This window comes from Danio rerio, chromosome 7 (genome assembly GCF_049306965.1).
Source record: "Danio rerio strain Tuebingen ecotype United States chromosome 7, GRCz12tu, whole genome shotgun sequence".
Classification (NCBI taxonomy): domain Eukaryota; kingdom Metazoa; phylum Chordata; class Actinopteri; order Cypriniformes; family Danionidae; genus Danio; species Danio rerio.
In genome coordinates this window covers 77,152,501-77,166,661 of record NC_133182.1, presented here as the reverse complement: position 1 = coordinate 77,166,661, position 14,161 = coordinate 77,152,501, and the positions used below count along the sequence as shown (strand labels likewise).

The following is a 14,161-nucleotide window of genomic DNA, read 5'->3' as shown; positions in this document are numbered from 1 at the left end:
ATGTCACTTTAAGCTGTATAGATGTATTTTGAAGAATATCTAGTCAAATATTATTTACTGTCATCATGGCAAAGATAAAATAAATCAGTTATTAGTAATGAGTTATTAAAACTATTATTAGAAATGTGTTGAAAAAAATCTGCGCTTCATTAAACAGCAATTGGGAAAAAAAATAAAACAGAGGGGCGAATAATTCTGACGAACTGTATATTTATATATACACACACACACAGTTGTAGTCAGAATTATTAAACACTCTGAATTATTAACCCCTGTTTATTTTTTTTGTCCCCGATTTTATTTTTTTTAAAATGCAGTAAAATATCATGGACAGTCATCTGGTCAAAGACTAAAGAAATGAGTTATTAAAAACTATAGTTAAAGTGTTGGGGAAAAAACTCTTTGTTTGAAAAATAATTTTAAAAAAGTCAAACTGTCTCTCAACAAAAGTAAAAATATGTTTATTAGAAAATATTTATAATACTTAAATGTATGCATATCTCATTTTCTGAAGTGTGTGTGCAATTAAAAAGAAATATATACATATATATTGAAAATAACTTGCAAAATAAAGGATGCATATTGAAAACATTTAATATTTCAGCTGCTACATGAAACGCATAAGAAATACAGAGTTTTCTACAACTTTAAATGTGCAAAATAACCACAAATGCATTTATAGAATAAAACACGACACAATGCATGAAAAATAGAAATATAACAAAAACATTCAGTGTTCAAAAGTACCAAGAACGATGAGCTTCTCCAAAAATGCATTTATAAAATCAAACACAACACAATGCGTTAACAATATATACACGTATTTAAATAAAAACATTCAGTGTTCAAAAGCATCAAAAATGATGCACTCATCCATAAATGCATTTATAAAATCAAACAGAACACAATGCGTTAACAATATAAAAAAAAAATCTGTGTAAAAAGCACCAAAAACGATGCGCTCCTCCATAAACATGAGGCGCGAGCTGCTGCTGCTGCATTAAAGAGTGTGTATTCATCATGATGCTGTGTTGATGTGTAGCCTCTCCCAGACTCGTGCTCTGTGTTCAGGCATCAGGCAGGGTTTGAGGACGGGCTCCAGTGTCTGAACTCTCCTCCTGAAACGCTCGCGGTCTCTGGCCATCTGCAGCCAGCAGGAACCGTCCCGCGCGGATCTGCTCGCATAACTCCAGACCAGCAGAGGGCGCACACACACGCGCTCGCTGAAACACACCTGCAAGACAAGAAACAGAAGAGCGCTGTCAGACCTTATGTTTTTATGTGGTGTATTTGGTGTTGCTGCATGCGAAACTTCACATTTATAATATTATTATTCAAACTTTTAAACTCATAAAACGTTTAAAGTTGAGGCACTAAAATAAAATGAGTAAATCCGGAAAAAATAATAGAAGTTCAACTAAATCAAACATCTAATAAAAACTCTACATTAAATACAAAAGAAAACCATTCGAAGTAATTCCTGTGATGTTTACCTTTTTCATAGAGCGTGTTTTCGCTTCTCTTCTAGTCTTAAGGCTGATTTAAACTTCTGCGTTAAACGCACGCGTATGCTACGGCGCTGATGCATAGCCCTACGCCATGGCCGTCGCTGACGTGCACCTCTCAAAAAATGTAACTACACGTCGCAACGACTCGTAGCGCAAGCTCTGTGATTGGTCGGCTTGGTAGCGCTGACAAGTCTGGGCGGGACCGAGAGCCGCGCGAATAGCGCGAACCCAATAGAGCGATTGTTTACAAGTGTGGAGTCCCGTGAAGGAGCTCCGGATGGTAAGTTTTGTTTTGTGTTTACCTCATAGTTAAAGTTGTTGCACGTCCGCCGGTTCCTGCCTAAAAATTAGCGAGTTTGAGCCACTTGTACATCCAGCAAGTGTTCAGGAAAAGCAAAACAGCAGCGAAGAAACTCAACGCAGAGACACATTAACACTTCGATGCCAACTAGGGTTTCGGAAGTGTTAATGCAGACCGACAGAGACAGCGCGCTGAAGTATAAATGCACAGCTACGCGTGTTGCATGTGCCGTGGGTTACGCCGGTCACCTGACGCAGAAGTATAAACCAGGCTTTAATATTATTAGTTCAACTAAATAAATACACTAAATTAAACAACAATATATAAAGTAATTTCCATGATGTTTACCTTCTTCCCTCCATTCTTTGAGTGCGTTTTCGCTTGACTTGCTTCGTCTCAATAGTATTAATTTCCGTCACATTTCCGTTCTTCTCGCCGTTCTTAAGAGTATTTTTGCTCGACTCTTCTAGTCTTACTGTCATTATTAGCTAAACTAAATCAAATACCTAACAAAACAAAAAAATGTAATAAATTTCCGTGACAGCTACCTTCTTCTCGCCATTTTTAGAGTGCGTTTTCTCCTGACTCTCTTCTAGTCTTAATATTATAGGTTATTTTTAATCGAATTACCTGATAACAACACCCATTTATAAAAAATTAAATAAATAGAAAGCCTCAAATATTCAGAAGTAATTTCAATGACGTTTACCTTCTTCCCACTGCTCTTCGACTGGGTTTTCTCTGGACTCTCTTCTCGTCTTGTATCTGCAGAAGGTTGTGTTTTGATCGGCTGTGTGTTCGTTCTGGAGCTGACAGACGAGGAGAAGCTCAGAGGATTATACGGGTCGCCATTATTGAGGAACGATTCCCAAATCTCAAGACTCTCAGCCGAAGCTTCGGAATCATCATCATCATCATCATCTGACCAATCAGAATCATCATCATCATCCTCAGTTTCTTCATCTTCCTCTTTATCCTCAGCTTCTTCATCTGACTCCCATTCTCCATCATCTTCATCATCATTCTGTGAAGATTCCCGCTCTTTTTCCTCCAAATCATCATCATTCTGTGAAGATTCCCGCTCTTTTTCCGCCAAATCCATATCCATATCCTTCATTTCCCGCTCTTCATCCCTGGCTTCAGGCCTCTCCAGGGCCTCCGCACCACTTTTCCTCAAGATGCCCATCATGGCTACTATTTTCCTCCCAACACAAATGAAGAAAATCATCTTGGATTTGAGCAGTTGAGTAAGACTCATGCAGTAGTTCTGGACTGCGTTTACAGCCTGCCACAGCTTCATTTTGATGATGGATGCTTTTAAATGATCGAACACACACAGATCTTGACGTTTACTGGACGAAAGACTCATCTCGGACTGGACGAATAAAGGTTTCTGAGGTAAACAGCCTTGATGTGGCGACGGATGAGGTGTGGAGATGGTGAATGGTGCCATAGTCACACTCAATCTGTACGGATACAAATATAGATGCTTTAATTTTCACATTTAGAGCAATGTTAAAGGGATAGTTCACACTAAAATGTAATGGAGTTTCTTCTGTTGAACAGTCATATAGACGTCCATTAATAGTATTGGTTTTGTTTGTACTATGGACGTCTGTAGCTATGTTTACATCCACCTTTTTTTAATGCACATTTTGGGTTATCGCATTGAAAAATGCGTGATGTAAATGCCAAGATGCGCATAAATAAATAAAAAATGCACATTAAAAAAACATGCGCACAATTGAGTAGGATAAACTTTTTATTTGAGAAGAAATGTGCATGAACTACATTGAAACCACTATTACCGAAATAAATTCCAGCATGCACAAAGCCATGCGTTTTCGTTATAAGAGATTGTGTCGATAAAACTGTGTGATGGGGCACATTAATGGACAAATCAGCAGAGCGAGCACATTGTAAAACATCGTACGTGTTGTTTTAGTCATTTTAAAATGCCTTAATTTCAGTACATTATTATTAATATATTATTAAACACCTCCAGCATCTGCGCTGCACGTCTCGCGCCTCCAAATGCCACTACACGCTCATTGCATTTCGTCTTCAGAGGCAAGTAATTTATTAAACAAGGAAAACACTCGCACAGCTTCTTCCATCACAGCAAATTGCATTTCTTTTTGATATTTGTTTATCAGGAAGTGACAATTTCGTTCTCTTTGACTCCATGACGGCGCAATCCTTTACACAATATTCCAGTTTGGCTGCTTTTTCCACCAACATTCTTCAAAATATCTTCTTTTGTGTTCAACATATAGATATTGGTAAAAGTTGACTGTGAGTAAATCAGCCATTTCATTACTTTTGGGGGCGAACTGTGCCTTTAAAACCTTTGTGGTCAATAAAATGAGTGTTGTTGCTGCAAAATAGTGTGACGCATCATAATGTGACCAGCCCTGCCTGTGAGCCGTCTACCACACAATAGCAACAAACAACAGTTACCATGTAATACTAGGTTCCTGTAATAAAAGACCATGGCAGTACCATGACTTTCTCTTTTACATAATTAGGTTTTAACCCACTTAATCCCAAATATTCACTCCTTAGACGGCACACAAACTTCACACCTCCTGTAATATTATATTGGTTAAAGCAGGGTTTAAATGGTCAAGACTACATCACAATTCTGTTGATTTGAAAGTGTTAACAAGATTAAAACTACATATAATAGCTACTATGAATACCAATCTCTGAATTTTTTTTTATTTCTCCTGTTTAGACACAAAAGATATAGTCAAGTAGACTTCCATTAATAGTGTTTGTTTTGTTTGTACTATGGATGTCTGTAGCCATGTTTACATCCACCTAATTAGATGCGCATTTTAAAATAATCGCATAAAAAAGCTTGAAGGAAATCACAAATTTTTAAAAAATGCACATATTAAAAATTATGTGGTAGGATAAAATTAAAAAAAAACTACAAAACATTTACAGAGTCATGTGATTTTGTTTTATTATTGTTTTATTAGATCATGTGAGAAACCAGCCGAGTGAGCACATTGCAAAACATCTGAAATGTTGTTTTGGTCATACTAACATCGTTCAGGACAACTTGTTTTGTCTTTAACAAAATAAATAATTCGTGAACTGTCCCTTTAAAACCAGTAATGGAGTTCTCCATCAATAAAATGGGTGTTGTTTCTTTTGTTGCTACAACATAGTGTGACACATGATCATGTAATAAGCCCTGCCCGTCATTGTTTGTACATATATACATAAATAAATAGCTACCATGGAGAAACTTTGTGCATGATACATTATTTTTTTGGTAAACAAGTGGCATTTAAAGAAATGATTCACCAAAAAAAATGTGTTTATTTACCAATAATTGTGTTTGAGATGGTTTTTTGCCCAAATGTAGCTACTGAAAGTCATTTTGGGTGTTAGCATTGCACATTTTATAGAAATGCTGATTGTTGTCAACGTGCTGGTGTTTTTGTTATTATTATTGTTATGGATATTTCAAAAGGTTTTATTTCTGAAACGTAATGCCAATAGTCCATAATTGAATACACACAAATGTTGACTAATGTGTGTTATAAATGAAGTATAAAGTAAACAACATACAATTCTGTCATTATTTACACACTAACAGTGTCTTAAATCCAAACCTGTTCGAGTTTCTTTCTTCTGTTGGACACAAAACAACATATTTTAAAAATATAGTTGACTTCCATAGTATTTTTGAATGCTAATGGCGGCTAGTTTTCAACATTCTTCTAACTACCTTCTTTTGTGCTCACCACAAGAAAGAAACTCCTAAATGGTTTGGAATCACTCGATAGAGAGTAAATGCTGATTAAATTTGCCTTTTGAGTGAACTATTCCTCCATACAATCAACAGTACTCGATTAAATATCGAATATTCCGTGTATCGTTAACGTTGTCTCTTACCTTTGTGTTGTCGGTCAGCCCGTCGCTTGGCAGTCGCTCCAATGCAGATTTAGCTTTCCGATACTGAACTTACTAACGTACTCAAAAACGATCTTTGAGCAATTAGTCGACTTCACTTCAGACATAAACTCCATGTTCGCTTTGTTTAGAAACATCTCGCGCTCGGTTTGGGTTTCACGTATTGCATTCTTCTGTGCCGTAAATAGAATTGTTTTTCTGAGTGACGGCTGTTGTTTATATATGCAACCATTACGTCAGAAGACGGAGGCGGGACTTACGTGACTTACGTGACTCATTGGGAAATCACGTAGCCGCCGTCTGGTGATGTTTCGAGAAAATAATGGGGCGGGGCTTGTGCGGAACAGTCTGGTTGAGACGGGATTGCATCATAAACAAATAAGGAAAGCGAAGTCGAGAACAAAACAAAAACACCCCAAACCAGGGGATTTACTTGCTAACTGTGATTATTAGGGAAAATCCTATCACACAAACGGAAAATACTGTAGACTATAGGACACACGGGTTCATATCCAGCCTTTAATACACTATATATTATAAAAATGTCGATAAGCAACATACATTTGTCACATGATGGGTCAAAGTGTCTCAGAAATGAACTGTGAGTAATAAACAACTCCTATATTGACACACACAACATTATCAGTGTGATTCAAGACACTATAAATAAGATTACAATAAAGATGAGCTCATAACAACCCAAAAATTCCCAAATGTAGGATAAAAACATTGGATGAAGGACATCTGAGCAGGCAGTAATCTAATAAACAATGTAAAACATGTTGCATAAAGGTTTAAGTTATAGATATTTTCATATTTTAGATTTTTTTTGTATATAATTAGATCATACTTACCAATTAGAAAGTATGAATGAATGTTAATTCATTTACCTAAATGAACAAACTATGAGCAATCCATGGAAATAAAGTCTATTAGATAAAGTCCATTAATGTTTAACAATGCCTTAGTAAATGTTGATTACCGTTTTTTACAATGGCTATGGCAGTTTTTTTCCAATACATTTAACAAGTTTGCTAAACTCTTAACACACCTAAAACACACAATTGGCAATACAGTTAATTTAATGCTCAAAATCACATACTGTAAACTAAACCCCAAAACTAATGTTCAAAGTACAGTAATAAACACTGTAAACATGTTTCAAAATCAAATCATTATTCAAAACACTAACACATGTTCACTTCCAACAGAAACATTCAGTCAATCGGAACACACTGACAATAAAAACACTATCATCTGCTGACATTACTGAAACTGCAGTATTTTCTGTATGTGTCAGCTCTGCCCTTATATCTGAAGCCTCTCTACATTTTAGTTTCGTTGGGTTTAGTAAATGCAGGCATTCTGTTTCTTATGCTGCAGAAATTCAATACAAATAATGAACAACCATCTCAGAGGAGCCTTATAAAATGGAGCTTATGTAAAAAAATATATAAAAATGCATTTAGGCATGTAGACATGCTCAAGACGATCTGCTGCAGTTTAAAGCGAGCATCAGAATGGGGAAGAAAGGGGATTCAAGTCACTTTGAATGTGGCATGGTTGTTGCTGCCAGATGGGCTGCTCTGAGTATTCCAGAAACTGTTGATCTACTGGGATCTTCATGCACAACCATTTCTAGGGTTTACAGAGAATGGTCTAAAAAAGAGAAAATATCCAGTGATATTCATAAATCCAGTTCAATTAATATATCCAGTTCTGCGGGCGCAAATGCCTTGTTGATGCCAGATTCAGAGGAGAATGGCCAGACTGGTTCCAGGTGATGGAAAGGCAACATTAACTCAAATAAGCACTCGTTACAACCGAGGTCTGCAGAAGAACCTTGAGGCGGATGGGCTACAGCAGCAGAAGACCACACCGGGTGCCGCTCCTGTCAGCTAAGAACAGGAAACTGAGGCTACAATTCACACAGGCTCACCAAAACTGGACAATAGAAGATTGGAGAAACGTTGCCTGCTCTGATGAGTCTCCATTTCTGCTGCCACATTCAGATGGTCGGGTCAGAATTTGGCATCAACAACATGAAAGCATGGATCAATCCTGCCTTGTATCACCGGTTCAGGCTGCTGGTGGTGGTGTAATGGTGTGGGGGAGATTTTCTTGGCACACTTTAGGCTCATTAGTACCAATGAGCATTGTGTCAACACCACAGCCTACCTGAGTATTGTTGCTGACCATGTCCATCCCTTTATGACAACAGTGTACTCATCTTCCTCATCTTACTCATCAACAGTGTGAATCATCTTAGACTGGTTTCTTGAAAGTGACAATGAGTTCACTGTACTCAAATGGCCTCCACAGTCACCAGAGCTCAATCCAATAGAGCACCTTTGGGATGTGGTGGAACGGGAGATTGGCATCATGGATATACAGCCAACAAATCATGTCAATATAGAGCAAAATCTTTGAGGAATATTTCCAGTACCTTGTTGAATCCATGCCACGAAGGATTAAGGCAGTTCTGAAGGCAAAAGCAGATCCAACCCTGTACTAGTAAGGTGTACCTAATAAAGTGGCCAGAGTTATGTATATAATACAAATATTTAAATGTTAATATCTATGCAACAAAAAAAATGAATAGTTTTGTTTTTATGTATGAAAATATTCATATAACACAAATATTCATTCATTCATTTTCTTTTTGGCTTAGTCCCTTTATTAATCAGGGGTCGCCACAGCGGAGTGAACCGACAACTTATCCAGCATGTGTTTTACGCAGCGGATGCCCTTCCAGCTGCAACCCATCACCAGGAAACACACAAATATATTATGTCAAAACAAACTTTGGATGTGATCGTGTTTATGCCTAGCAGCACTACAAAAAAAAATCAAAAATTTCATTACAAAATTTGACAAAATGTTAATCGACCTTTACAGAATGAAACCAATATTAATATTTTACTCAAACACACACCTGATAAATACAGTCAATACACGGAAATTGATCCTTTTGAATCTTGATTTTCCCCCCTGCATATAAAGACTATAAATTGAACTTAATATAGTCCAAAATAATTAAAAACTCCTTTACTTGTAGCCGAAATAAAGCAAATAAGAGTTTCTCCGGAAGAAAAAATATTATAGGAAATACTGTGAAATGTTCCTTGCTCTGTTACAGATCATTTGGGAAATATCTAAAAAAAATCCACGTGAGCCTAATAATTTTGTTCATTTTCCTCCAATGTTTTACCTAGCCTGCACTAAAAATCTCACAAACCAACACACAACACATTATTCACGATTGCTTTCAGATTTCCACAACGATCTGTTTTGTTTCATTGTTTGTGAAGTCAATTATACCGAGCTGATCCGCAAGTCTAATGTCATAAACTCTTCAAGGCAACACACAAATCATGCATCATAAAAAGGGTCAGCTGTGAGGTAAAAAGTGGCTCGATTTCTAGAATCAGCTGATTAATAGAGTCTGTTGACCTAATTCAGACACTTTTATGACGTCTGTGTAAGCCTCCGGGGAAAGGGTTAACAGGCAATGTGATTATCCCATCTTGTGATCCAATTTCCAGCCATGAAAGAAGGTATTTTATTTGTGCAGAAAGAGCTGATGTGCGCACACACACACACTCATTCACCATATCAGAGAGCTGCTGACGCTGGTAAGTGTTATGATTCCTTTTGGAATACTTATTGTTATACAATGATATCTTTTTATTATTATTATTATTATTGTTGTTGGCATCTGTGGTTCCGCTATATCCATGGAAACTTGGAATTCCAAAAACAGTCTTGGAATAGTGACTTCAGTAGTATCCATGGAAACTTGGAATTCCAAAAAACATTCTGGGAATAAGAGTTCCGTATAGTATCCATGAAAACTTGGAATTCCTATAAGTGCTCTGTATACTGTGAAAAGATATTGGTTAACCAGGAGTGTAAAGTTCGTAGACAAACTTTATGAAGTCTTGAGAAAGCAGAGTCTGAAAGTTTGAAGTAGTTTTAAAGTTTAAATAACTGAAGTAGTTTTTAAGACGTTTGAAACTGCTGCCATAGAGAGAGAACTACATTTATGCTAGCATGTTTATTAGTATGGATTGGCATGTTTCTTGCAAAGCCGTTGCTAGGGTGTTCTAAGTTGTTACTAAGGTGTTGCTAGGTGGTTACTAAGGAGTTGTTAGGCGGTTGCTAAGGTGTTTTGATTGGTTGCTAGGGTGTTCTAGGTGGTTGCTAAGGCGTTGCTAGGTTGTAGTTAATGTGTTCTAAATTGTTGCTAGGTGGTTGCTAAGGTGTTTAAGGTGGTTGCTAAGTTATTGCTAGGCTGTTGCTAAGGCGTTGCTAGGTTTTTGCTAAGGTGTTGCTAGGCTCTTGCTAAGGTGTTCTGACTGGTTGCTAAGGCATTTCTATGCAGTTGCTTAGGTGTTAGGTGGTTGCTAGGGTGTTCTGAGTGGTTGCTAGGTGGTTGTTAAAGTGTTACATATGGTTGCTAAGGTGTTGCCAGGCGGTTGCTAAGGGGTTTCTTGGTGGTAGCTAAGGGGTTGCTAGGCGGCTGCTTGGTGGTAGCTAAGGCATTGCTAGGGTGTTCTGAGTAGTTGCTAAGCTGTGCTAGGCGGCTGCTAAGGCATTGCTAGGCGGTTGCTAAGGTGTTGCTAGGCAGTTGCTGGGGAGTTCTGAGTGGTTGCTAAGGTGTTGCTAGGGTTGCTAAGGTGTTGCTAGGCAGTTACTAGGTGGTTGCTAAGGCGTTGCTTTGCAGTTGCTAAGGTGTTGCTAGGTGCTTGCTTAGATGTTGCTAGGCGGTTACTAAGGTGTTGCCAAACAGTTGCTTGGGTGTTCTGAGTCGTTGCTAAGGTGTTGCTAGGCGGTTCCTAAGGTGTTGCTAGGGCTGCTAAGGTGTTGCTTGCCAGTTGATAAGGTGTTGTTAGGCAGTTGCTAGGGTGTTGCTAGGTGGTTGCTAAGGTGTTTCTAGGCAGTTGCTAAGGTGTTCTGAGTGGTTGCTAGGCAGTTGCTAACATAAATTAGCATGTTTCTAGTATTAATTAGCATTATGCTAGCATTTTTCTAGCATAAATTAGCATGTTGTTACCATGATTGTATTATGAATTAGCATGTTGCTAGTATGGATTGGAATGTTGTTAGTATGTCCAATGTAAAGTCAATGGCAGTTTTTTATAATGAAAGTCTATCAAATAGTTGCTAGGGCGTGACGAGATCATAATTCTTCTTCTTCGTCAGTGTGTATGGCTGTATGAGCTCAGTATGAGTGCTGATGCCGTGGTCGTGGGCTGCTGCTGCTGCTGAAGACATTGATATGGAGTCGGGCCCCTCAACCCCTGCTGGCCCCGCAGTGGAGTTAGGTCTCCGGAGACTCTCTTTTGCCTACCAGGACCTGCTGGAGATTCCTTACGACACAATCCTGAAACAGCAGGACAGTCTGGAGGTTCTGGATCTCAGTTACAACCTGCTGGAAGAGTATCCTTTTCATTTACCTCACAATTCAGCATTTATTTTATCTTAGAATTAGGACTTTATTTTAAAGGGAACCTATTATGTGCCTTTAAACAAGATGTAAAATAAATCTCTGATGTCCATAGTGTTTGTGTGTGTGTGTATGTGAAGTTTTTTTGCTCTCACAGATAATGTTTATAACTCTTTTAAGCTGCCCCTTTAGGCTTTAGTCCTAATTGTGCCTTTTTGGAGCCTGTCGCTTTAAATGCAACTGAGATTGTGCTCTTTTCAAAAGAGGGCGGAGCTACAAATGCATGTGTGTCAGCATAGTGGCAGATTCAAAAACAAGACAGACGTCTATGCTAATGAGGGAAACATGGTCACTAGTGGGTGTGGCTTTCCTCTGATGACACGCACAAAGGGAGAATGTACACTCACTGGCCACTTTATTAGGTACACCTGTCCTCGTTAACACAAAGTTCTAATCAGCCAATCACATGGCAGCAACTCAATGCATTTAGGCATGTAGACATGGTCAAGACGATCTGCTCCAGTTCAAACTAAGCATCAGAATGGGAAAGAAAAAGGATTTAAGTGACTTTGAACATGGCATGGTTGTTGGTGCCAGATGGGCTGTTCTGAGTATAGTGGGAGGTGGAGGCCACAATTCACACAGGCTCACCAAAACTGGACAATAGAAGATTAGAGAAACGTTGCCTGCTCTGATGAGTCTCCATTTCTGCTGCCACATTCAGATGCTCGGGTCAGAATTTGGCATCAGCAGCATGAAAGCATGGATCCATCCTGCCTTGTATCAGTGGGGGAGATCTTTTTGGCGCACTTTGTGCTCATTAGTACTAATTGAACATCGTGTCAGCGCCACAGCCTACCTGAGTATTGTTGCTGACCATGTCCATCCCTTTATGAGCACAGTGTCTCCATCTACTGATGGCTACTTCCAGCAGGATAACACACCATGTCATAAAGCATGAATCATCTCAGACTGGTTTCTTGAACATGACAATGAGTTCACTGTACGCAAATGGCCTCCACAGTCACCAGATCTCAATCCAATAGAGCACCTTGGAACGGGAGATTCACATCATGGATGTGCAGCCGACAAACCTGCAGCAACTGCGTGATGCTATCATGTCAACATGGAGCAAAATCTCCATGAATATTTCCACCTTGTTGAATCCATGCCACGAAGGATTGAGGCAGTTCTGAGGGCAAAAGGGGGTCCAATACAGTACTAGTAGGGTGTACCCAATAAAGTGGCCGGTGAGTGTGACTTCAGCCGTTGATAAATGGCAAATCTTTGCTGTTTGATGTCTGATCTTTTAAAGAGTTTCTCCTTGACCGCGCTGCTATCGGAACCCGGCTCTTTTAGGAGGTTTGGAGAAGCTCAGTACTCTCATCCTGGACTGCAACAACTACAGCGCTCATGTCAAATTCCCCTTCATGCCCAGCCTCACCACCCTGTGGATCAACAAGAACAAAATCAGCAACCTGCCCATCATAGTGGAGGAGATCTGCTGCAAGTTCCCCAACATCAAGTCAGTTCAGCAGCGATTTAAAGATCTAAGCACATGCTCTAAAGTGCACTTAGAATCTGAATCAACTTTTGGTATTTTAAGGATGGGAAAAACAGTCTGTGTGCCCAGCGCATAGTCTAAAAGGGTTGCCTTTATTCTCTTAATGAGTCATGGGTGTGTTTTGGGTGTCCAATCAGAGTCTCATCTCCCATTCCCTGTTAAAAGCATTACAGAATTAGGTCAATAAGGTGGAATAATTTGCACAATACTTACTTCTATTGGGTACTTTCAGAAAGGCGAGTTAGATTTTGCTGTAACTGGCTTAACCTTTCTTGAATGGCTCGCCAATGTATTAGATGACTCTAATACATAAAACAAGCTGACCACTGGGAAAAGACTTGATTGAAGACAGTAAATAGTGCAGTTCCTCAGCAGCGATGTTTACACTTCAGTCTTCAAGTAACTTAACCAAAGTATTGAGTGTTATTATTCAGTATTCTTTCTATCACTGACTTCTTTGAGTTTCATGACACTGTTTGACTCCATTGCAGAATTCTCAGCATGATGAACAACGAAGCGGCACCCAGTTACTTTAACGGAGGCAGTCTCACACAGTACATCGACTACAGGTGAGAAACCTGGCAAACAAACACCTTTTGTAATTCTGGCTTGTTTCGAGAAGTTCAGTGCTTAATGATAATATTAGAAAGCACCAAAACAAACAATCTCATGACACAACAAACCTCCCTCTCCTTTTATATAGCTTCACTGTAATTTCTAGACACGCCCCTTACTGCTGATTGGCTGCAACTATGTTAGAATCGATGGCTTTTAAAATAGTGCAACAGTGCTATGAAGATTTCAATTTTTTAAATAAAATAATTCCTCAAATTATAGTTTTATTAAGTGTTTTATTATTTAAGTGTTTTTTTAAAGTGTCCTTGCACACCAGTATATTATATATATATATATATATATATATATATATATATATATATATATATATATATATATATATATATATAATAATTTTTGTTATTTATAAATATATATTATTTTTATTATATATATATATATATATATATATATATATATATATATATATATATATATATATATGTATATATATATATATATTAATATTATTATTATTTTTTATTATTATTGGGCAAAAAATTGTAAACCTTTAATACATTTATTTATATATTTTTTTAAAGATTAATTTAACATGTATTTTTAGTTTACAAAAAAACTTAAGCAAGTTGTAAATACATTTTTTTAAATGCCCTTTTTTCTTTGGATTTTTAATAAATTAATTTCAACATTGCCTTACAGATTTATGATTTATAGAGTTTTTTTTTTTTTTTTTACATTGGATATACAAAACAAACAGAATTCTGATTAGATCAATTGATTAATTAATTAATTAATTAGTTTGTTCGTTAGTAAGTTAGTTCATTCTTCCATTT

The 14,161-nt window shown here is 37.7% G+C and overlaps 2 protein-coding genes across 2 annotated transcripts in view; one reads left to right on the top strand and one right to left on the bottom strand.

Annotated features, from left to right (window-relative positions):
• Positions 1 to 569: 569 nt before the first annotated feature.
• ppp1r15a (protein phosphatase 1, regulatory subunit 15A) lies at positions 570 to 5,913 on the bottom strand. The gene is made up of 3 exons (NM_001082921.1): positions 5,722 to 5,913; positions 2,519 to 3,275; positions 570 to 1,234 (listed from the first exon to the last, which is right to left on the bottom strand). The coding sequence occupies exons 2-3, from the start codon at positions 3,260 to 3,262 to the stop codon at positions 1,019 to 1,021; spliced, it is 960 nt and encodes a 319-aa protein (NP_001076390.1). The 5' UTR covers positions 3,263 to 3,275; positions 5,722 to 5,913; the 3' UTR covers positions 570 to 1,018.
• Positions 5,914 to 9,288: 3,375 nt separating this feature from the next.
• The window catches only part of LOC100331330 (leucine-rich melanocyte differentiation-associated protein), an 8,152-nt gene continuing 3,279 nt past the window's right edge, over positions 9,289 to 14,161 (top strand). The window contains exons 1-4 of the mRNA XM_068222793.2: positions 9,289 to 9,374; positions 10,945 to 11,182; positions 12,532 to 12,713; positions 13,244 to 13,321. Coding sequence (XP_068078894.1) covers positions 10,979 to 11,182; positions 12,532 to 12,713; positions 13,244 to 13,321 — 464 coding nt within the window. The 5' untranslated portion in view covers positions 9,289 to 9,374; positions 10,945 to 10,978. The remainder of the gene's footprint in view (positions 9,375 to 10,944; positions 11,183 to 12,531; positions 12,714 to 13,243; positions 13,322 to 14,161) is intronic.

Coding starts and splice junctions, on each gene's coding strand:
- ppp1r15a (NM_001082921.1), bottom strand. CDS start 3,262: ATGGCACCATTCACCATCTCCACACCTCATCCGTCGCCACATCAAGGC. Junction 1,235..2,518: donor CGAAGAGCAGTGGGAAGAAG/GTAAACGTCATT, acceptor CTTGTCTTGCAG/GTGTGTTTCAGCGAGCGCGT.